General features: G+C 37.8%; 3 protein-coding genes across 4 annotated transcripts in view; 1 reads left to right on the forward strand and 2 right to left on the reverse strand.

Annotated features, from left to right (window-relative positions):
• Positions 1–77: 77 nt before the first annotated feature.
• Positions 78–21,448, forward strand: part of LOC136780193 (uncharacterized) — a 29,816-nt gene continuing 8,445 nt past the window's right edge. The window contains exons 1-8 of the mRNA XM_066738389.1: positions 78–1,118; positions 2,429–2,526; positions 2,598–2,803; positions 2,863–3,054; positions 3,130–3,273; positions 4,027–4,111; positions 5,669–5,836; positions 17,694–18,113. Coding sequence (XP_066594486.1) covers positions 940–1,118; positions 2,429–2,526; positions 2,598–2,803; positions 2,863–3,054; positions 3,130–3,273; positions 4,027–4,111; positions 5,669–5,836; positions 17,694–18,113 — 1,492 coding nt within the window. The 5' untranslated portion in view covers positions 78–939. The remainder of the gene's footprint in view (positions 1,119–2,428; positions 2,527–2,597; positions 2,804–2,862; positions 3,055–3,129; positions 3,274–4,026; positions 4,112–5,668; positions 5,837–17,693; positions 18,114–21,448) is intronic.
• LOC136780225 (fatty acid-binding protein-like) lies at positions 1,649–5,367 on the reverse strand. Of its 2 annotated transcripts, none has more exons than XM_066738454.1 (5): positions 5,284–5,367; positions 2,269–2,349; positions 2,023–2,195; positions 1,858–1,962; positions 1,649–1,787 (listed from the first exon to the last, which is right to left on the reverse strand). In XM_066738454.1, exons 1-5 carry the CDS (start codon positions 5,339–5,341, stop codon positions 1,728–1,730), a joined length of 477 nt encoding a protein of 158 aa, XP_066594551.1. In that variant the 5' UTR covers positions 5,342–5,367; the 3' UTR covers positions 1,649–1,727. The 2 variants fall into 2 exon arrangements, with proteins under 2 accessions (XP_066594551.1, XP_066594552.1); XM_066738455.1 differs by lacking the exon at positions 5,284–5,367 and adding an exon at positions 4,389–4,671.
• LOC136780221 (cilia- and flagella-associated protein 299-like) lies at positions 3,155–4,000 on the reverse strand. Its single transcript, XM_066738451.1, has one exon. It carries the CDS (start codon positions 3,998–4,000, stop codon positions 3,302–3,304), a length of 699 nt encoding a protein of 232 aa, XP_066594548.1. The 3' UTR covers positions 3,155–3,301.

A 21,448-nucleotide genomic window follows, 5' to 3' on the forward strand; every position in this document is an offset into this window, starting at 1 on the left:
GACGTCATTTCTGCCGGTCTTTTATATGCTATACAATATACATATCACACTGATTGCACTGTAGCATATTTCAAAATGGCAGAGTTGGCAACGTTAGGAGAGAGAAGCAATTTAAAGCTCGGTTGAATCCATGGTGAATGATAAACAGGCAACTGGGAAACGGTGTTTTAGTCTATCAACGAGAATTATTGTTGAAGTTTCCTATTCAAAACTATTTCTTTTATCCCCTGATTTTTTCCTTGGTGTAGTGACGGAATGAATGAGTGACGTAACCTAACCAATTAAAAACTATTATCAAGAGGATCGTAGCCACACAATCACCTCTTTTTCAAATACTAAGCCGGGAAGATAAAGATAACCTATCGTTCCTCCCACTCTTATCGGAAAAAAATCTGCCCGATAGTACGTGATACAACCGGGACTCCTTCCTCTTTATTTGAATCCTCTCCATTCTACGCTGTTTACAATCTGTTTTCCTTCCAATCCCTCCTCCCACGATCGGCACTTTCCGCCCTTTCCACTTGCTCAACAGAATTCTACGTTTTTTCAACACGTTCACCGTTAGAATTTGTTGTGCTTGCAACATTCTACCGCTCTTCAAGTTCTCACCCTTTTGATTGTCTTATAATGAACTATAATTGAATTTTCAGCAAGTTCTCTTCCTCATTTTCCTCTCTTTGAAGAATCAAAATTTCGTGCGGAATTGTCCAAAACAATAAATTATAGTACTGAGTTGTTAGTGAACAATAATTGATTTTTGTGACACAAATTGTGTAGTATAATTATTCAGGTTCTACAGGTTTTTACGACAGAATTGACAAATGTGATTTTATTGTGCAAGTTTTTTCTGATTGCCGCAGCAACTTTTATTGGTGCTACCAGCGTCACGTGCAATTTATCTAGCCTCTGCTTAAAATTGTTTTTTGAATAATTGTAAAAATGGCTACTGATTGCGACGACGGCAATTATCTTAGCAATTATAGCCGATTCTTCAAGGAATTCGTGGCAAGCGTCAATCCCAATGACCAATTGCCAATTAATGTCAGCTCCTACAATATTTCCGAGGACGAAGTAGTCGGGGAAATCATCAGCATCACTTTGAGATTTCTTCATGAAAGGTCAATGAACCCCATTTTATCCTACACATATTAATCGCTTTAATGATTAAATTTAATATTTTCTTTGTTTAGATTTTGTTTTTAATGTTTTAATGTTTTCTTAGGTGTTAACCGATAAACTCCCTCATATTCTATGCGCTTGAAACCTTAAAATCATATTTTATAATTGTAAAATATTATATCCCGCGTAAATTGATTTTTTGTATTTTCCTGTTGCGTAATTTGTTTATGAAGAAGTCCTATAAACGTTGTTATCGTAATTTTCGTTGTTTTCACCCTGAAACTTCGCGGTAAATGTGATGTTTGTGCTTAGATGATAATTTCTAAATGATTCATGCAAAAAATTATGTTGACGACTGTTTGCAAATATTGCTCATCAGACTATTTTTAGATGGCTTATCGCAGATATTTACAGATCGTGCTCCAGAGAAAGTGGGAACCCCGATTTTACACGATAAATTCAAATTTATTTATGATCCTCATACGCTTCATTTCGTAGGAAAATAAGACGTTCCACATTATGCACAATATAAATCGAAATTTCGAACACTTTTAATATTCAATTATAAGATGTAAATATAAAAGGTTACAAAAAATGATTTTAAAAATTTATTCTATGCGTTTGTAAAAGCGTTTGGCCACCTGCCCGCTCTTCTCGTCGGTCATGGTCTGAAATTAATTTAAATAATATATTATTAATACTATGATGGAAAATAATTTTTCTTTGTTGAAAACTTACCAAAACAACATTTTCATCAGTGAATTCGAATTTTCGAGTTATTTTTTTATTATCTTCTGTAGTTGAAATAGTAATTAAATTGTTCCCATCGATGGTAGTCACACTCTAAAAAATTATTGATAAATAATATTTTCCAAATAATATATGAACAAAAGGTTTCCTTACTGTGAAAACTACACCCGAAGGCATGGTTTCTTTATATTCTTCACCCAGAGTGAAGGTTGATTCCATTGTTCTTAATGCTGTAATGTTTCTAATGGTCCATTTATCATTTTCATTGGATATTTCCAATGTTGGATGACTCATTCCCATCATCAGTCTAGCAACATATGGGACACCTGTAAACATACATCCTTTTAGCTTTTTTTTCATTATAAGTAGACATCTCTGTTAATTTTAATGTTAACATACCTAAAGCTCGAAAATATTCATTCAAATTTTCATTTCGTTCATGCTGATATTTGCCAACTATTGGTGCCATTTTTGTGTATGCTGAAACATAATATAAATATATTGTTTAATATGGGATATATTTATCGAATTAATTTAATGAACTTCAATATTTTTGCAGGTCCTGTCCAGTTAGTTTGGAGCCCCATATAGTACAAATGGTATTAAGAGAAATAAATTCAATTTGTGACAAGCAAATAGATGATTGTGGCAATAAAAGTGAGTTATCTTTTTATTTTCCATGATATTTGTGAAAGGTTGTGTTTTTAAATAAATTCTTTTTTTTCTAGGATTTTCACAATTGAAACTCATGCAAACAGTCACTGGCAAAGTGATTGAAATCTGTACTCGTTATTTAGAGAACAGTAGATTAGCGTTGATACCACCACCTCTTCCGTCCCCAATTACAGTAGCAAGTGGAATCAAAAACAAAAGAAGAAAAATGGAAGACCGTTTTGTGGTCTTGCAAGATCTTCACACTATTTTCAGTATTAAGGTAAATTATTTTATGAAATTCTCTGTCCTTTTTATTTTAATTACATTGAATCTTTGCAGGATGAGTCGATGGTGAATTACTATGCAGTATTCGATGGACATTCGGGTCAAGATGCAGCTGAGTATTGTGCTACGCATCTTCACCAGTATTTGGTAGAAAGTATTTATTATCCAATGGATCCAGAGCGTGCTTTAAAGGATGCTTTTTTAACTACTGATGCAAAACTTGTAGAAAAGAAAGAGAAAGCACAAGTAAATATTCAGATCCTTATACTTTCTTTGGTTTGGTCTAATAAAAAGTATTACAAATTTTTTATTTTTTTGTAGAAATTAAATGGAGGAACAACTGCAGTCTGTGCCTTGTTAATTAACAGAACATTGTATGTTGCTTGGGTAGGCGATTCTTCTGCAGCTTTAATTACTTCAGACTCATATTCTGAGCTAACAAATCCTCACAGACCAAACAGAGAAGTAAGTCAGTAAAGGTTTTTTAAGATTTTTAAAAAGGATTCTGAACAACATGATCATAGAGAATTACATGCTTGTATAAAGTTGAATAAATTCTGATCCTTGTTGTATTTCTCCCTGGTGATAATTTTGGATTTACTATTATAATTCGTCTGTCATTGCGATTCTTAAAAACAAGCCCATATTTTTGATCAATGAGAGGCTCATAATATAAAGTTTTGTTTAGATAAGATTTTTCTGTTTTCCAATTGTAAAATGCAAGATCTGTACACTGTGGCCACAATTTCTTTTTACCTTGAAAAATAGGAAGCAAATTCTCCTTTGTCAGCCTTTCTTTAAAATCTATATATCCTGAAACTTCTGACTGATGTTTGGAACTATTTCTTAGAAAAATAATAGTTGATATGTAGCCTAATCTGTTTGCATTTTCTCGTAAAGCTAGCTCTTGCAAAAATTTGTCATTTGACTGTACAAATTCAGATGTTAATTCATAAGGCCTTTGAATAGGGTAAACAATATCTTTCACTGCTTTAGCACGTTGATAAAAAGTATTTCTATCTAATGTTTCTCCAGTTCTACGATATCCAAGCTCAGAGATTTGCCTGGCTATTTTTAAATTTCTTAAGTAGCAAACATCTTCAGTCGTTATAGCTGCATCTAAATAATCTTCGTAGCTCTTGCAATCCAATAAACTCATATCACCATACAGTTGTGTTCCTGCGACAGCCATTTTTACTGTTAAATTTTTTTCCTCAGGATGAGATAGAGAGGATCTTGAGAACTGGAGGTTTCTTCATGGGTACAAGGGTCAATGGGAGCTTGGCTATTACCAGGGCCTTGGGTAAGTAATGTAAAAAATATTTATAGGTTATGAAAACAAAATCTTATAAAAATCTCTTTTATCAACAATTTATCATTTAATTTTAATGAAGTTTGAGTAGTGAAGAAAAAACAGTTTTCTAATCAATTAATTAGTATCCAATAAAGGAAATTTTCTATTTTCATTATTACTTTGAATTTTCAAATTTATGGCTATACCAAAAGTATTTAATAAGCAGTTTGAAAAAAGAATCGAGATAATTGAGAAGGAATTATCGAGATGTTGTGAAGATGCTCACCGTTTATTTTCCTAGCTGGCTTGTGCCCTCACAACTGTCAAAATTTACTTGAGGGAAATTGTCTACAGATGGCACTGCTCAGCTAATTAAAGCGCATGACGCAAAGTTTCCGCGATTTTCTAATTGAACGTTAATTGGGCTGAATAATATCCTCTTTATACCATGGAATCCCAGAGAATTATGTCATCACGCCTAAATATTCTCTTACCCAAGTTTTATAGCGACATAAGAAGAAAATCCTTTAAAATTAACTTGAATATTTTTTACATATAAAGAATACGAATGGAATTGCATTCAGAAATGGTGATTGAGGTTATGAACAGAAATTTAAGTTTTCATACTCCCTCCGCTTAAAGTTAAAAAGAGCCCAGCTCATGAAAAAGGAGTGTAAAATTCCACATGTGAATGCGATAATCTTATAGTTCCCTTTTATAATATAGAACGTATTCCTTGGCCTTTCTTAAACGGATTTCCGGAAGAGTTTAAAAACAGCTTTAGAAAAGATGAATATTAAGAATAAAGTAACAGGTATTGATAAATTTTGATGTTAGTGCCATTTGAAAAATTGTGTAAAGTATTTAGGTCTCTGTATTGTGGAAGTAAAAGGATATAGGAAAATGGCGGATTAGTATCCTGTTAGTTCCATTCAGTAGCTGACAAAATAAAAAAAAAAATGTGCAGCGATGCAAAGTTTAACGGCTGGATCTGTTATCGCATGTCCGGAATAATCAACAGCTCATTAAACCGTCGCAGCATCGAAAGATTCGCAAGAGATTCCTCTCCCGTCATTTTTTCCGCTCCGAAGTTCGCTGCGTCACGCAACCAATGAACGCCGACCTGCGCAAGTTTGAATTCAAATCGCTTCTTTAACAAACTAGGGTGAATAATTCCTCACTGTTATTAAAAAGATGCGATGAAGACCAGTAAAACTGTTCCGTAGGAGTTGGCTGCATCGATGGCGGCTGTTACAGTTAGCTTTTACTATTTACCGGATTTCTTACACACGAAAAACACGCGAGCACCTAGATAACCGTATCGCTATTCTGCTATGCACTTCGTAATTAAACTTAATTATCTATTTAATGAATAGCCAAGCTTATTTAAATAATGGCGCCAAAACGCTACTACTTCCGGTCTGAGAATGAAATCGCAAGTCATTCTCCGTGAAAAGAGTTTTCATTGAGGTAAACTGTACACATGGTTTTGCTATCAATTATACAGTTTTATCCAATATTAAAATCGACATATTTGTTTATGTAAAATGTTTGTACTTTTTACAGGAGATGTTGCGTACAAACCTTTCGTGACTGGTGAACCGGAAATCATAAAGGTGGAACTAAATGGATCTGAAGAATTTTTGGTTTTGGCATCGGATGGTTACTGGGACTTCGTGAAACCGGAAGTCGACACTCCGGAAGTCATCAGGAACCACTTGCAAAATAATCAAAGTGAGTAAAAAAATTTTTTATTAAAGTAATTCCGTCTTATAATAATAATACAAATATGTAAGTTAAGAATTTATTAAGAAGATCCAAAATGAGTTGATAAGTTTTAGAAATTCGTTAGAACTTGAGGAGTTTTTGAGATTTCGGCGAGAAGCTCTGGTACGAATCACGACGAGTATGTCAAAGTTTTATTACACCTCCCCCACCTGTAATTTGCCAAACAAAGTGTTCTCAGTTCCTCTCCTGGCAGTCATGCTCTGTTTCTTTGACTCCAGGGACGGGTTCTGGTAAAACAGAGTTGGAAAACTTTTTATTCTTTAAAACTATTTAATTTCATAGAAATTAATATGTTTCAAATTTTTATTTAAGGTTGTAGCAATCGAACTTACCATAAGAAAGATTTGCATATACCTCCTATATAGTATAGACACTATTATAGTATTTTCAATTGAAGAAATTGGAGTAAGAAGATGGTGAAGTTAAAGAAAATCCTCTGATAATGAAAATTAGGATTATTAAGCTAGCCTTTTTATTCTTTGAAAGTATTTGATTTCGCAGAAACTAATATGTTTTAAAATTTTCATTTAATGTTGCAGTGAACAAACTTACTGTAAATAAGTTTTTTTATATCTCCTATGTCCTATAGATACAATTAGACTTTTTTAAATTAAAGAAATTGGAGTAAGAAGATGGTAATATTAAGGAAAACTTTCTCTGAAAATGAAAATTGGGATTACTAAACTAGCTCATATTAGAATAGAAGAATGGTAAGGATACATTTTTTTAAATAAGTAAAGACAGTCTAAGTTGGTTATAGGATGGAGTATTGAAGTAGTTAGCGCTGTGCTCGAGTTGCTAGTGGTCTCGAGGCGAAAGACTGCGGGCTTCGGCTTCCCCGAGCATTCGCTGGCTCGACATTAGTCAGGCAACTTCTGCTAGCTCAGTCTCTTCTCTCACCTCCTTGCAGTCATATTCAAACTCCACGTTTATCACCATCCAGTAACCATCAGTGAATCAACAGTCAAGGATAATGAAATATTTGCACAAAACTCCAAGCTAAATTATTAAATTTAAAAATAATTAGTAAGATACAGTTAAATGGTAATCCTAATTATTGACTTTCTCAATTGTAATTCGAGTTTTATAGTAGACTCCATTGAGCTTCTTTTAATTTTATTTTCCTTTTTGTCAGATATTTCAGTGTCCTATTAGTTACTCAAATATTTCATTTGCAAATAGTACAGTGTGGCAAAAGAAATTTTGTGAGTGTCGGTTGAGCCCAATTCATTCTGTGTTTTAATATTCATTGTTTTTAATTATTTAAATGTTTGACAGTGACTCTCTCGTGAATTGTGAAGTTTGTGATTAGAGGAGACACGAGGATATTTTATCTGGCAGACATTTTTCTCTAAATTGGTGAGTGGAATACTCAGTTTGACCATTTCAATGATGTTCTGAGGATTTGGAGAAGCAGTGGAGAATTAAACTTCTAAATTAATTGAACGTTCAACCTCGCTGCCTTGATGCTCACGTTTTGTCAAGAGTTTTTCAAGACTTCCTTGTGACGTCATTTCCGCAGTTTCGGTTCAAGAATTCGCTTTTACGATGTAATCTCTGTTGCTTGACAGAAAGTGTCAAGTGACAAACCTCACAATTGTTATAGTTGCCACTCGTAATAGATTTTTTCTTAAGATTATTTTTGTATCCAATATTTTTTCTTCGAGTTACTTTTTCCTCCACTCTCGATAGAATTTTGTGGATATTTATATTCAAACTTCGTCTTGGAGCATGCAGTTATGTGATTCTACCAACGTAACGCGTTGTTCATTATTCCTGTCAATATACGATAATGTCGTGTCTCTGAAATTTCAATTAGATTTTTGTGACGATGACGTCATCGGCGTAAAAAAAGTACCTGCCTATTTAACACAAATTCTACGAACTATTAAAATACTTTTAATTAATCCATGCGAGCCAATTAAATTCTTGCTGTAATTTTAATTTCTAAAAAGTGAAGGAGATGATTGGCGAGAAAATTTTGATGTTACATAATTTTATGCCTTATCTTAGTTCGGTCCAATTAGTGAATTAATTATAATGCTATTAATGGGGTCAGGAATGATTTGATAAAACAGTTAATACTGGAATGTAATAGTCATTATGAGAATGCCAATTAGGCGAATGGTTTACGAGAAAAGGTATGAATTAAATGTAGCAGCAGTTGAATGTCTTGAAAGAAAATTAAGTAACACGACTGTATTCATTCGACCACACACGCAACGAGATCAATTAACGAATTAGTACGCTTAAACCTTATTTCGTTACCCTGCAGTATAAACAAAATCTAAATAAAATTTAATCAAATGGCTCATGAACTTCACCCTTCCATTTGTGCTGCACTTTGTTTTGCTTTTAATATTTTTCAATAAAGCAAAACCATAGCACGTAAATATCGATTTGTAAGCGAATAATTTATAGCTTATTTATGAATGGTTTATGAATTATTTATAAATTGCTTTCGAAGGGAGGACTTTGTGGATATCAAAGTCTGGTTTGGATTTTATGAGATTTTGGGATATGGAAATAAAATATAGCAGGGGTTGCAAAGTGGAAATTTCGATGGTGGGGGGTGCAGCAAGTCGAGCGCGACAGTGGCGACACGCAAACTTCAATATAGAAGATGGCCGACTGGCATAGCAACAGCCGGCTTTAAAATATCGCAATAAGCTACTAAACAAAGGAATCCAATGGGAGCTCAAGCAAGACCGCGGTTACTGAAGCGTAACGCACGAGAGTATTCACTAAAGACCCGAACCGATTTTTCGATCAACGTCGATTCACGTCACTTGATCCAAATTTAGACGACTTCGTTCTCCGCGCAGCCAGTTTTGCGCAGCCCATCTCGCGACTTTCAACCCTCTGCAAAAATTTTCCTCTCGACCTTTTCTAATTTTTTTTACGATATCCTTCAATTTCAGAAGGGAACAATTCTTCTCCAACGATTTTATGCCTCCATGACATTTTTTACCAGCATATCACCTCAGCATGAAAAATCAACGACTCATCGATGACTAATTATTCTGGCAACCAAATGGAACCATTGGAAGATGTTGCATAATATCCTGCGTTCGCTTGGAGGGCACAGCGTTTAATATAAAAAATTTCAATGATCAAAGTGTAATTGATACAATCTGCAATCTAGGCCCCCCTTCAAAATTCCAGGAAGATCCCTTCACGGGACAGATAAAGAAATTTTTAAGGTCCCATGGGGTTCCTTAGCCCTGTACGTAGCTCAGCAAAATTACGTCGGGCTGAAATTTAGCGGAACGAGGAATGCAGTGGTTTTACGCTCTGATTGGGCGTAGAAAAAATTCTACAGCCAAGAAAAATGTCCAAGCACGATGAAGGCATCGAAATTGAGACTCTTTTTCTTCAGTTTTTTCTCAGTGTCTCTGTATCAGAATATTCAACCGAAGGTCGTGGAAACTCGACCTTGTCGTTGGAAAATTCCGGTCTGGAAAAACGGATCAGATTTTTGTGTAAGAAACTTCCGTCGAATGGATGAGAGCCACTGGATTGAGGAAGCACGTTGGGGTAATAGCAATAAACACAGTGAGTCTTGTGAGTCATCAGACACCCCCGCAAACTCCCCACTGCGATTTGTGTATCTTCCAGACTCTCCCCATTCATTCTCGCAACAATAGACCGGAAGCTTTTGGATCTTCTTATACAGGGCGCGTCATCCGAATAACGGCCAAGCCGGAAACCACGGATGAATCTTGTTTTTCGAAAATGGCAAAAGAAGAAGAACGCATAGATGGAGTATATTTAACCGAGAGATGGTGCTTTCCTCTTGTTTATTTCTCGAAGAAGCTTTCCTGGAAGCATCCTTGCTTGGCTGAAATTTCCTCCGTGATATTCGCGTGGCGAGTCATGCGAGGAACGCGAAGTCGATGGATTCGCTCGCTAAAATTGGCCACGAGTCGCGCCGGCTTAACCGTCATAAGCCGAATAGCCAACAGACCCTAGGAATTTGCGCCAGACGCCGTAATTCATACTTTTCAACGCCTTAGGTATTTCTGCAACTTCTCATTTTTTTTGCTCATAAATTTTGGTGGGACTAATTTTTTCTTTCCCTAATAAAAACGAGCTTTTTCCTGCAGCGAATTTCCACGAGAAGACCAAATAAGTTGGGAACACCTTGTATGTCTGGTAAAGCGGTTTCGACGAGTGCCAGCCTATCTCAACCTGCTCCATCTGACCCGAGGTCATCCGGCAATAGTTTATTTCCTGGTATTTCTGCTTTTCCATCTGTTCGTTGCTGACCTTTTACTACTTTACTATCTTTGCTCTTCCAATCAACGTTTTACAAGCTTTTGTACTCCACAGCTATCCTGTGAATTCCACGAGTCCCGGACCAAGATAATGAAATTCCTAGTATTCCTCCTCGAGAAAGATAGTGGGGAGATAATGGATCATTGGAGAGAAAATCATATCATTCATAAGTGGAGTACAGAGTCTTTAGGAATCTGTATATTTGTGATGAAGGGACTCTAAACTTTACAGTTATGCTCGTGATATTCTTACTACGATAAGACCAGTGGAGAGAAAATTATATTTTTCTTGAATGCGAAGTACAGAATCTTCTGCAATCTATATATTTATAATCAAGAGATTGCAAATTTTGCATCAATATTCATCGTAATCTTCGACAAAGCTAATGGAGAGAAAGGGTCATTGTGGAAAGAAAATAGTATCATTTATAATAAATGGAGCACCATATCCATATATTTATAATCAAGGGATTGCAAATTTGGCGTTTATGTTATAGCAGGTAATTTGCGAAGATTATTGGATATCAACGAGCGAAAAGAAGTGATTTTAATGATTAGCCAGCTATAATTAAGTGTTGTGAAGACACAGTATACCTTGGGAGACAGCGAATGAGCCTTGTCATTGAGAAGAGTGAGCGGAGGAAGAAGGGCTGTCCCTTTAAGGAAACTGGCAGTATGCAAATATCTTGGAGGCTGTCGTGTAAATTGCGAAAATAAATTGGCTCCATTATCGCACGAGGGTGCATCGTCACCCGATCCTTTGCAGCCTGCAGGACACTCCATTGTCCTGTCCGATCCTTGATTATCCTGCAGGCGTGGCTCCCACGACTAATTTTAAGACTTATCAATCCCCTCGTCTCCTTTAGATTATTCATTCCACTCCCCCCTTCCCTTTAGAACTGACCAAATTTTCCTTTTCACCAAACAAACTCCATTACCACTTTAAACTGATAATTTGCAATGAAAAAAACTGGCTATTCTTGTCTGTATTTGCACCATTGGATTTGAATTACAGTTTCACCAGAGAGGATTTTTTTAATAAAACCAACACGTCCTCGAGTAAACAATTTATTATCCAGGCATCGGTAGCTGGCCATAAATGTTTGTACCAGGAAATGGCTAACTGTAATTTGGCCATGGGTTACTTCCTGTTTTCTCCCTTACATACGAATCAGTTAATTTTCACTGGATAATTGTATCATTGTTACAGAATTGCTGGTGAAAATGAATTCTGGAGGAAAATCGATGGAGATTGTGATAAATTGAAAATAATTAGCAAGAAGGAAAGAATTGCCAGGTGAATTTGTGCGAGGCGTGAATGGAATCATGTCGAAAGGGGTCAATTAACGAGAATCATCGAAGCATCATCCCCTCGCGCCTGGTGAAACTCCACGGTGCCCTAACGAGGGATAATTAGCACAAACCCGGCGACGTACGAGTAATGAGTGTTGGGTGTGGTCCTCATCCAGCTCTTTTTTCTCTCCACCCGCCTCCGCCACTCACATTTGCATCCATCCGTGCGAAATGTACGCCTGGCACTACTAAGAATGCTCGAGCAAAAATACTTTATTCGCTCGTAAAGTTTTTTTTGGCAAACGCCTGACTAATTTCGTTTTTTTCCACTTAGGAAAACCACGCTTGATTTTTACTACTTGATTTTCACGATTTCCCCAAGTTAAGTGGAAAAGTCGATGGAAAAGTTAATGAGTGTTTTTGTGGTGTTAATTTGGATAAGATTTGAATATTAGTTTTGCGGGGGATTCTCGGAGCAACGGGGAACTTCGAATTGCACATATTGGTGTATCAACGTCAGGTTCTTAGTGATTCATGCTGGAGGAATGCGATGTAGCAAGGTTTGCGAGTGGAGCCGTTGTTCTGGCGAAAGAGAGAGAGGGAGGGGATAGAAAGAAGTATATAGAGGAGTAAAAAGAGAGGTGGAGAGTCCTGTAGGAGAGAAGAAATGGAGGGGGAATAAGCAAGAAGCAATCGGCGTGCTGCCTGCACGCTCCGGTGATTCCCTTCCACTTCCACCTCCACCTCCTGATACTTCGCCAGGATGTTACGTCACGTTTGACCCGGTATAAAACCTCCCGCGTTGTTCCCTGATCAATTGGTCAGCTGATATTTATCACACCTGCATGAATTTTCCAAAAGACTTGCTTCTTAATATTTTTTTTTGTTTATAGAAACTTTGGCATTTGAAAAATATTAAAAGCAATTTTTTGAGGTTTTATTGCCTTTCATGGGAGTAGGAAGGAGCGATTGGCATTGTGGAATTGGTACATTTATGTTCCTACGTGTGGCCTCATGTAAAACCTCTTATGTTGCTCCCTGATCAATTGGCAAGGCAAAAATTGGTGAGGCTAGACTTATCGCACCTGTATGAGTGTCTCAAAGGACGTAATTTTTGTTCATCAATATTTATTAAGGGGTCCTTGGAATATAATTGGGAGCAATTTTTTTTAGGACTTAATTAGCTTTCACGGAGGTAGAGAGAGGTTTTGACCGTTTGGCATTGTGGATTTCTTACATTTACGTTCTTAAGTTTGACCTGGTATAAAACCTCCCACGAGGCTCCCTGATCAATTCGCAAGGCGAGAATTGTTCAACTATGACTTTCCACACCTGTATGGGTCTCTGAAAGGATTTAATTTTTATCAATAGTTATTTATTTATAGAGACCTTGGCATATATTTGAAAACAATTTTTTGAAGGTTCATTAGCTTTCACATAGAGGTAGAGAGAGAAAGAGATAAAGATAGAGATAGAGATGGCTTAAGCGATTAGCAGAGTGGGTTTCTTACGTTTGGTGAATGGCACAGGATCGAACGTTATCTCAGCACTTTTATTGAACAGCCTGTAGCTTAATAACCGAGAGGAGGAGCATGAAGAGGGAACAAAGAAAGGGCAAACGAGGGAATGCACGAGAGTGCGGGAAATAGTCATAAAAGTAATTGTTGCGGCAGGGAATTTTTGCAATTGTTAAGGTTTTAATTCCAAATGACTCGCTGGGATTGGTCGATGTTGCTTTGTGATGTAAAGTGTAAAATCTTAGATTCTACTGCAATTTAACGCGAAAGAGAAAAGGGGGAAAGGCTCGTAAAAATAATTGTCGAGTCTAGCCATGTATGACGTGTCATGGCACACGACTGGGAAAAGGGATTAGTCGATGTAACTTTGTGGATGTAAGAGTGTGGAATCTTAGAATCAGCAACGACGATTCAGCAGGGAGTCTCAAAGAGAGAGGGGGTGGGTGGAGACTCGTAAAAATAATTGGCGAGACTAGCCGTGGATGACGTGTCATGGCACACGACTCAGAAAGGGCCATACATATGTAAATAAGTGTAAGCGCAGCCCATAATAACAATAATCGTCGACGACCCGCTAAACAGAGGGGGAATACGCTGAAAGGGGATACTCAGAATTTGTTTCGTACAGATCACTTGTTTTGTTTTACAAATCCAAGAATTTTTGTTCTCTCTAAATCAATGCTGCTTCGATGTATCTTGTGTTTGTAAACAAACAGAGTATAGATTTGGATATACATAAATTCCGTGTAAGGTTTCGTCGGATATTTATTCTGAATTCGTTATAAGAAAAGCTACGAAATAGTAGTGCTGGAATGAGATAAGCCAGGGATATAGAACACAAAGTACGATGTTATATTTACGGAAAGGTAGAAGAATAAATTTCTAAAGTGGTTACCGCCTTACCTGAACCCATGGCATAGGGTCAAACCGTAAGGGGGGCCGCGTTGATTGTGCATTAAAAATATTGCTCCGACGTGTCGATAAAATCTGCTTGGATGCAGCAAGGATTCCTTAAGGGGCCATCGTCATGCTCGTTAAAAAAAACTTTCTACGGTGAAAGTCCGGTTTCTCGAATGCAGAAACAATTATTTACACCGGGCGATCGGTGAAAATTGATCGCGTAGCAATTTCAATCCGTATTGTGGATGAGAGGAGCCGAGGAAAGTTCGAAATTCTTCTAAATTGTTTCTCCAACAAGTATCTTTCCCCGCCGTAAAAACTGTTTTACGCCAGTTTTACGGCTATCCCGCGTTTAGCTTTGAAATGCAGGAGTTGTGAATACCGTAGAAAAACTATTAACTTATATACACGCATGGTGTACCTTAAAATAAATCAAAAAAGAAATAATAACAATTTTAGATAAAAAAAATGAATTATTTTCTGCGCGATGAAATGGCGTAATTAAAAATCAGCTGTTGCCTGAATGAAGTTCCTATTGTGATGTTGGAGGGGGGAAGTGGTTGACCAATGAGGAAGGACGCGTCGAGGATCAAGCCAATGAGGGTTAGGTTTGCGGAAAGAGGGTTGGGGAGAGAGGGTAGTACGAATTACGTGAGTCAGGCTAGCCGGTGGCGACATCCGGCGGCTTTGGCAGTTGCAAGCGGCTCGCCACGCCCGTAGCAACTGTGGCGCTGATCTATAGACTTGTCGTTCCTCCCCACCAGGAGTTGTCGGCCTCAGCAGCTTCTCCTCGAGCCGCTTTACGAACGCAAGTCTCCCGGCTTTCCTCCAGTCCTCGTCGACTAAACTCGTTTAAAACGAAAATTCACTAATTTTTTCAGCCTAAAACCTTTTTCGCGCCAACTTAACATCGTTCAATTCTGAAAAGTGAATTAATCGCGAATGAACTCTGCTGAAAATTTGGATTCTTTTCCATGATCCTGTGAACACTTTGCGACTACCTTCACCTTGTGGAGCTCACCTGTTCACCGTTCTATCTCGCTCAGCGTAAGCTTTTTTCTCACTTCACCTTTATTCCTCCACTGGCTCCCTTTTTCTAAACTTTTACACATCTCCCATAGAGTTTTTAACAATTGTCTGTGACACTATACTGGTAGTTAGTTTATTTTTTATATTTTTGATATTCTGGTAGTAGAGAGTTTACAAGATAGCCACACAGTATTTTAATTTATTATAAGTAATAAGAGCGTGTGTCATTAGTAGTTTGAAATTTATGAATCACCCGCGAATGTTTCTCGGTCGGTAAAGCAAATTTAAACACGGATGCTGCGAATCGAAGATCGATTAACGATTGCTACTTTGCATAATTTAATCCGCGAGATGTCCTTCGGGAAGCGAATTTCAATTGGTTGAGAAACGAATTAATTAGGTGTTTTGGATTTCTCGAAGTGAGAAAACAAAATGGTTTGAGGTCTACGCAGGATTGATACATAGAATAAGCTAAAGTTAGGCTGTGTTCCGTGGGATTTTAAATTTCTAGGTTTGTAGAGGGGAAAAAATGGAATGGATGGAAAGAGTTGGAGTGGGAAATGGACGCAGGCGGTCAGGGCCGATGAACAGTGGTTCAACGATCGTTCCGCGAGTAGATCTGATTTATTCGCGAAACATCTGCATAATTCGTTCAAGAAAAAACTGAGAGAGAGAGAGAGAGAGAGAGACATAAGGGTTTCAAGAAATTCTTTTTTTTTTACAACTAAGGGAGGAAGCCCCAAACTTATTGATTCGCTACTGACTTCATACCACTCGGGCGTGACTACCGTCTCGATGACGTCACTTCAGCCATTCTATGACTAATTTCGCGAACACATGTGCGTGCCTTGTGTGTCAACGCGCCATTACCCACCCCACGGGACTCTGTCATCTGGTAAATTTAGGAATTTTCTCCAGCTAACGCAAAGTCTACCGTTATTAGATACTCTACAAGGCCCCGTGAAATTTACCCTTACAAAGATAAGCTTCCGAATGATAAAATTGAGAAACTCTCCCAATCATCCCACTCACGAATCTCGTTTAATTAGTTTCACGCTATGAAATTCAATTTCTCTATTCGCCGTCTGGTTAATTTACACGATAAATTCGCCAGTGTAAATTGATGTAAATAAGCCGAGTGAAAAAATCCACTTTATAATCCAATACCTTGACGAGGGTAACACAATATTTCCGTGTAATTGAAACTCCGGAGAGGAGTAATGTACCCACAGAGTGAATGGTGTCTGGCAGCTTCTCGAACACTCCTGACTGTAAAAGGGTTTCAGTGTGGAATAAAAAAGCTCTCCCACAGCTAAAATAAGCCTACAAAAAATGCACTTTTCCATGAAAAAAAACTGCAATTAAAATCGATAATTTACCGTTCGTAATTCCCGAAGACTAATGAATGTTTGTGATAAATATTAAATTAGTGATAATTGCTGTAAACGGTTTCCACACCCCCATACCATAAATATAGAAGATTTATCGAAAGAGAGTTAAAATAAAATAGGTGTAATATCCAAAGCGATGCGGGTGGATGAAATTAAAGTGATAGGACAAAAAGTTTGAGTGGGTAAACGTTCGTCGCGTGCCCTAACGTCCAGGTGTAATATTTTTAATTGCGCCCTGTAGTGGGTGGTCCCTACAGGCTCTACAAGTGATATTGGCGGTTCGGAACTATAATATAGCTATAGGTGACCTTGAAAATTATTTATATATTTTATAATTATTTAAGACGTTTAACGCTCGCTATAGTCATTTTGCTTAAAATTTGTCAGGAGCAAATTATGAAAAGAGGGGATGACAATGAATGATTTTTTAAAGAGGGGAAAAAATTGTAGGTACGATAAATTAACTAAATCGGTGGAAGAATTACGTGTGTGGTAAAAGTTTGGAAAGGGGAAGGTTAAAGGGCATGTTAGTCCAGACAGAGGCGTTTAGGTGGTGTTACAATAGTTAAGAGTTGGGGGAAGGGGGGCAAGATTGTCACCGTGGGCATAGATGGATGCTCTTGCATCGTAATAAAGTCAGTGGTGCAAGCGCACGAAAGAGAGGGACTAAAGTGAGACATGAAAAGACAGAAAGGTAAAAAGGAGGAGCCACGCAAAGAGAGACCAGAATACTACGCAGGCGTTTGTACTTAGTGTACCACCTAGGTCAATGCACTTGAAACCAGGGACGACGCTATGAACCATTTAAAAAAATTTCCCTTTCTCAACAAATATAATTCAATATTATATTCAATTTTTCAGATTTATTTACAAAGAATAAGGAACAATAGAATGCAAAAAAATGCAATATGCTGTCGAAGTTCAAAGAAGAAATTTTCAATTGGTCCATGAAATCTCGAGACTCCAAGTCCACGAGGAACTTAATTACGTAATTGCTTTGAATTCATACCAGTTATGAGTCATTTCCCTGGCACTATCTTGAATGACCATGAAACAAAAATGCTCAGTCAATACTTATACCTGTCGTGGCAATCAAATTTGAGATGAAAATAGCCTCGGAATACTTTCGGTATATCAGCAGAGAAATTGAGAATGCTGTATAAAAAATTGAGTCATTGTAGACACGAGCCTTACCGCCAGTGAGTCATTTTTACGGCAGACAGCTCGAGTAGAAAAGTCAGCGAACCGTTGCAAAGAATCTACAAAATTTTCTAAAATGATAGAACATAGATTTATTATTATTATTATTATATACGTTAAGAGCTTTCCAATAGAATATAATACTTAATTAAGTAGGTTGATCTGGAGAAGGTTTTACAATAAGAAATGTTTTCAGATAATCCATCGGACGTGTCCTTGGCCTTGATCCGTAAGGCGCAGCAGAAACTCTCGCAGGACAACATAAGCGTGATCACGGTATTCCTGAAGCGAAACATGGACTGCTTCGACGTGGAGTACAGCAAGAAAGAGCAGGAACGCTTCATCGGTTTGGAAAACCAAGCGGAAGCGGAGCTGAACGGGCTGCAGCCACTTCCGGCTAATGGAAATCACGAAAATGGCGGTGCCATTGACGATGACGACGAGGATCTGGATGGAGATGAAGATTTGGGACCTGAAACCGACGTGGATGCTGTGGACGACGTCAGCCATGAATTCCTAGCCCAACCGAATCACTTGAACCAGCCAGCAATTGTAAAAAATAATTTTGATGATGCCAAACCTGATCACGAGAACGAAACTTCTCCCCATATTCATGGTACGTCATATTTGTAGTTTCCTGTTATCGAAGCTTGACAATAACCATGCACAAAAATCTAGAGAATTTAATTTTAGAATTATGAGAAAATGTTGTAAATAAAGAGCTGGTGAATTTAGAGAGGTTCTAGTAGAAAAACGAGGAGAAAAGTTATTTCCGGATAGGAAGTCTCAGAGTGTGTTGAGTATGTAAAATTCGAAGGTTCCACGCTCTGTATACAGATAGAGAATGGCTTGATTTTAGGCCTTGGCACGAACTCCTCTTGAATTTTATAGAACGTTCCATGGAACGTTCTGGAAGTTTGGTAATACGAATCTGTCTTCGATCTAATCGAACTGTCGAAAGTTTCAACGTTGAGCCCCTTGAATTCGCAGATTCGCTAAACTCGATATAACACAAACGTTCCTGGAATTTCAAGCTTTTTTTCTTATTTTACTGATGTCCTCGCACGTTCGGCAAAACCGGTCGAGCGGGCAGATGGTAATATTTTTGTACATACTGAATTGGCAAAAATGGCTGATGTTATAATTGCTGTTGTTTTCTGTCCAGTTAAAGTTTATTCTTAGCCAAGAATATTCAGTGAGGTCTTCGTTTAAGAGAGGATGGTTCTCTGCGAAGGGTGACGTTTTTGGCTGACGCTATTTCCGGATGAATTCAAAAGGGACGAAAAAGCGCGTCCTTACTTTAGAAAATGGAAGGGTTCGCCTCGACACTCCCTGCACTTTCCAAAGAAAACACTAGCTTTTCGTTTCTAGAAATACACGCTACGTTAAGAGACGAGTAATTCCTCGACAAGTACACGAAAGCTCAGCTACACAAATGCCTACTCTCACCCAACGCTTATACTCACACATACGAAAATATTTACGACGGGTCGCTGCACTTATCTGATTTACCTTCCTGGTACTCGTTTTTCTTAAAGGGTATACCGGGATCGACCTTGCGAAAAGTGCTTCCTCTTTGGTAATCATAAAATTATTTATCTACTTACATAAATTTTATTAGTATATTTTATAAAATAATTTTGTAATCATTATTCTCGACTGTGAATAATTAATTCTGGTGATTTGTAAGCAAAATGATAGGAAGAAAAGTATTTTTCTGTAGCGGAAACCACCGAGGTTATCCAAAACCGGAAGTCGTGGAGTCTTCGTTGATAAGTTTTCGATTTCTTTTGGAGGGAGAAAGATGGCGCTCTAATCGTTCTATACGCGACATAAATTCACTCGAGCCATAAATATGAATGGGAGACGTGGGACGTCGATACTCATACGCGTTCCTTATATTTTCTGGCCCGGCCCACTTTCTGCCGTGCTTTTGCCTCGCTTTGGCTTTCACCACCTTTTGCCAGTCACTGCACTTCCTGCACTGATTGTCGTCGGCCTTTTACATTCTTTATTCCTCCCAGCCGCATTAATGCATCCGCAACCATCTTCTAATTAATCCTTAATTACTAATTTGTTACTACATGTCCTCCCCTATATTTCTTAAATTACGTTAAACCTCTTCCAACTACTCTCCAATCGTATTCATAGATTCCCTAACCTCAATCAGTGTCCATAAACGATATGCATGAATTAATCCCAATTTCATCGCGTTATAAATTCTATTCCCCGTTCCAAAAGAACGTTTAATTTATTCGAATTTCTTGGCGAAAAAAAGCAGACATTCAGCTTCCAGTTAATAAAATGAACAGTAAATTAATCATTACAGTGGATAAGCTAATAAGGAAATGGGATTTGTTCTCTAGTCCACCCACGGATAGCATTTCCTCATGGGAGAATGAAAACCACGATCGAATTTGGCGCCAACTGAGTGCGAGACGGTCGATTAGCCGATTCCTCAAAGGCGTCGTCCCATTGGTCGGAGCGACGACCAACCAGGGACGCACGCCGGCTGGGGAGTTCGACAGTTGATTCTTCTCGACTCGAGTTGTCTCGGAGATTCGTTACACGGGCGTCTTTCTTTCTCGTTCTTCTCGACTTTTTCGTGAAAAGTTTTGCCAAGAGCCGATGATATTCGTGTGTGCTCGGCCATTATCGTCATTAGCCCAACAGTTATCTTAGCCTGGCTCAAGAAGTGTTCGGGGTGATCACGGAAGTACATTGAATCGCGTGAACTGCCTGCTAATTTAAATTTGGAACCCGGTACCGGCCGGTGTATCGTGTTGTTCGTCCGGGGATTCGCGGCTTTATTACCTACAATCCCACGGGACTCGTTCCACTACTCTGACGTTAGCACAGTGTTATTAGTGTGATTACGCAGCGGCTTTTTCTACTCGCCATAGCAACAAGACCGTTTCAACAGAGCTCTAGGAATACTCTGTGACGTTCCAATAAAGTACGGTTTTTTTATTCGCCATTTCTCTATTGTTATTTCCCGCAAGTGTTTCAAGCTCGCCTAACCTATATCCCGTTCCAATTTTAGATCCCTCTGCCTCCCCTGATACTTTCCTTCCTTTCCAGCCAGATTTTTCTCAGTAGTTCTCATACGCCCGGCTCTATTTTTGAATCTCTCCCCTCCCACCCTCAATTTTTCCTCTTCAGCTGCAGTGACTGTCTTCTCGATGCATCTAGTACTTTTTGGCCATTGTCCATTTCTTTCTCTCCGGTTTTGTTTAGCTTCCTCTTTATCGTCTCGAAGCTCTCTGTCTTCTAGTTTTTTTTTCTCCAATCAGACTTCACCTGCCAACTTCTCTTGCTTTCCTTTCTCCACGCAGGTGCGAACCTCTAGAAAAGCTTTTAGCGAGACTCCCGTTACAATTTTCTGCAACGTAATCGATGAGTTCTACAGGAACAAATAATTAACTCGATAAGATTAATTTGGTGGTAGAAGCGAGGTTCGTTTAATTTTGTAGAGTGTCAGGAGAGTTTCGTTGAAAATTCTATCAATAGCGACGAGTATCATCGGTATGGTAGTGTATATATTAAACAGAATTTGTTGACAGTGTTACGCGAACTAGTATTCGACTGAAATGAGTAGTTGTTTTCTCTCTGAAGTGATTACTGAGACTAATAACATGAAGTTGTTTCTTTATTGAGTTGACATTTTTACAAAAGAATTATTTACTTGATTATTATTAACAGATGCAAATAAATATATCTTGAATTTTTCTAAATATCTTACTATCAATATTTCATAATTTCTTCTTAACAAATGCTTCTTTGAATTAACCAAATTGTAACCAGCCAAACAATATATAATTGATTCTAAGAAACATTTTTCTCAGTGTGGTAATCACTGTATTTAACCCTTTCCACGTATATTTTTTCAAGAACGCATGAATTTTCTCATTTAATTCAAAATTAATGTAAATAGTAGAATAAAACAATCTA

The sequence above is a fragment of the Prorops nasuta genome, unplaced genomic scaffold, assembly GCF_024137725.1.
Source record: "Prorops nasuta isolate Cenicafe-Biocafe unplaced genomic scaffold, Cenicafe_Pnas_1.2 PNAS00018, whole genome shotgun sequence".
Classification (NCBI taxonomy): Eukaryota; Metazoa; Arthropoda; class Insecta; order Hymenoptera; family Bethylidae; genus Prorops; species Prorops nasuta.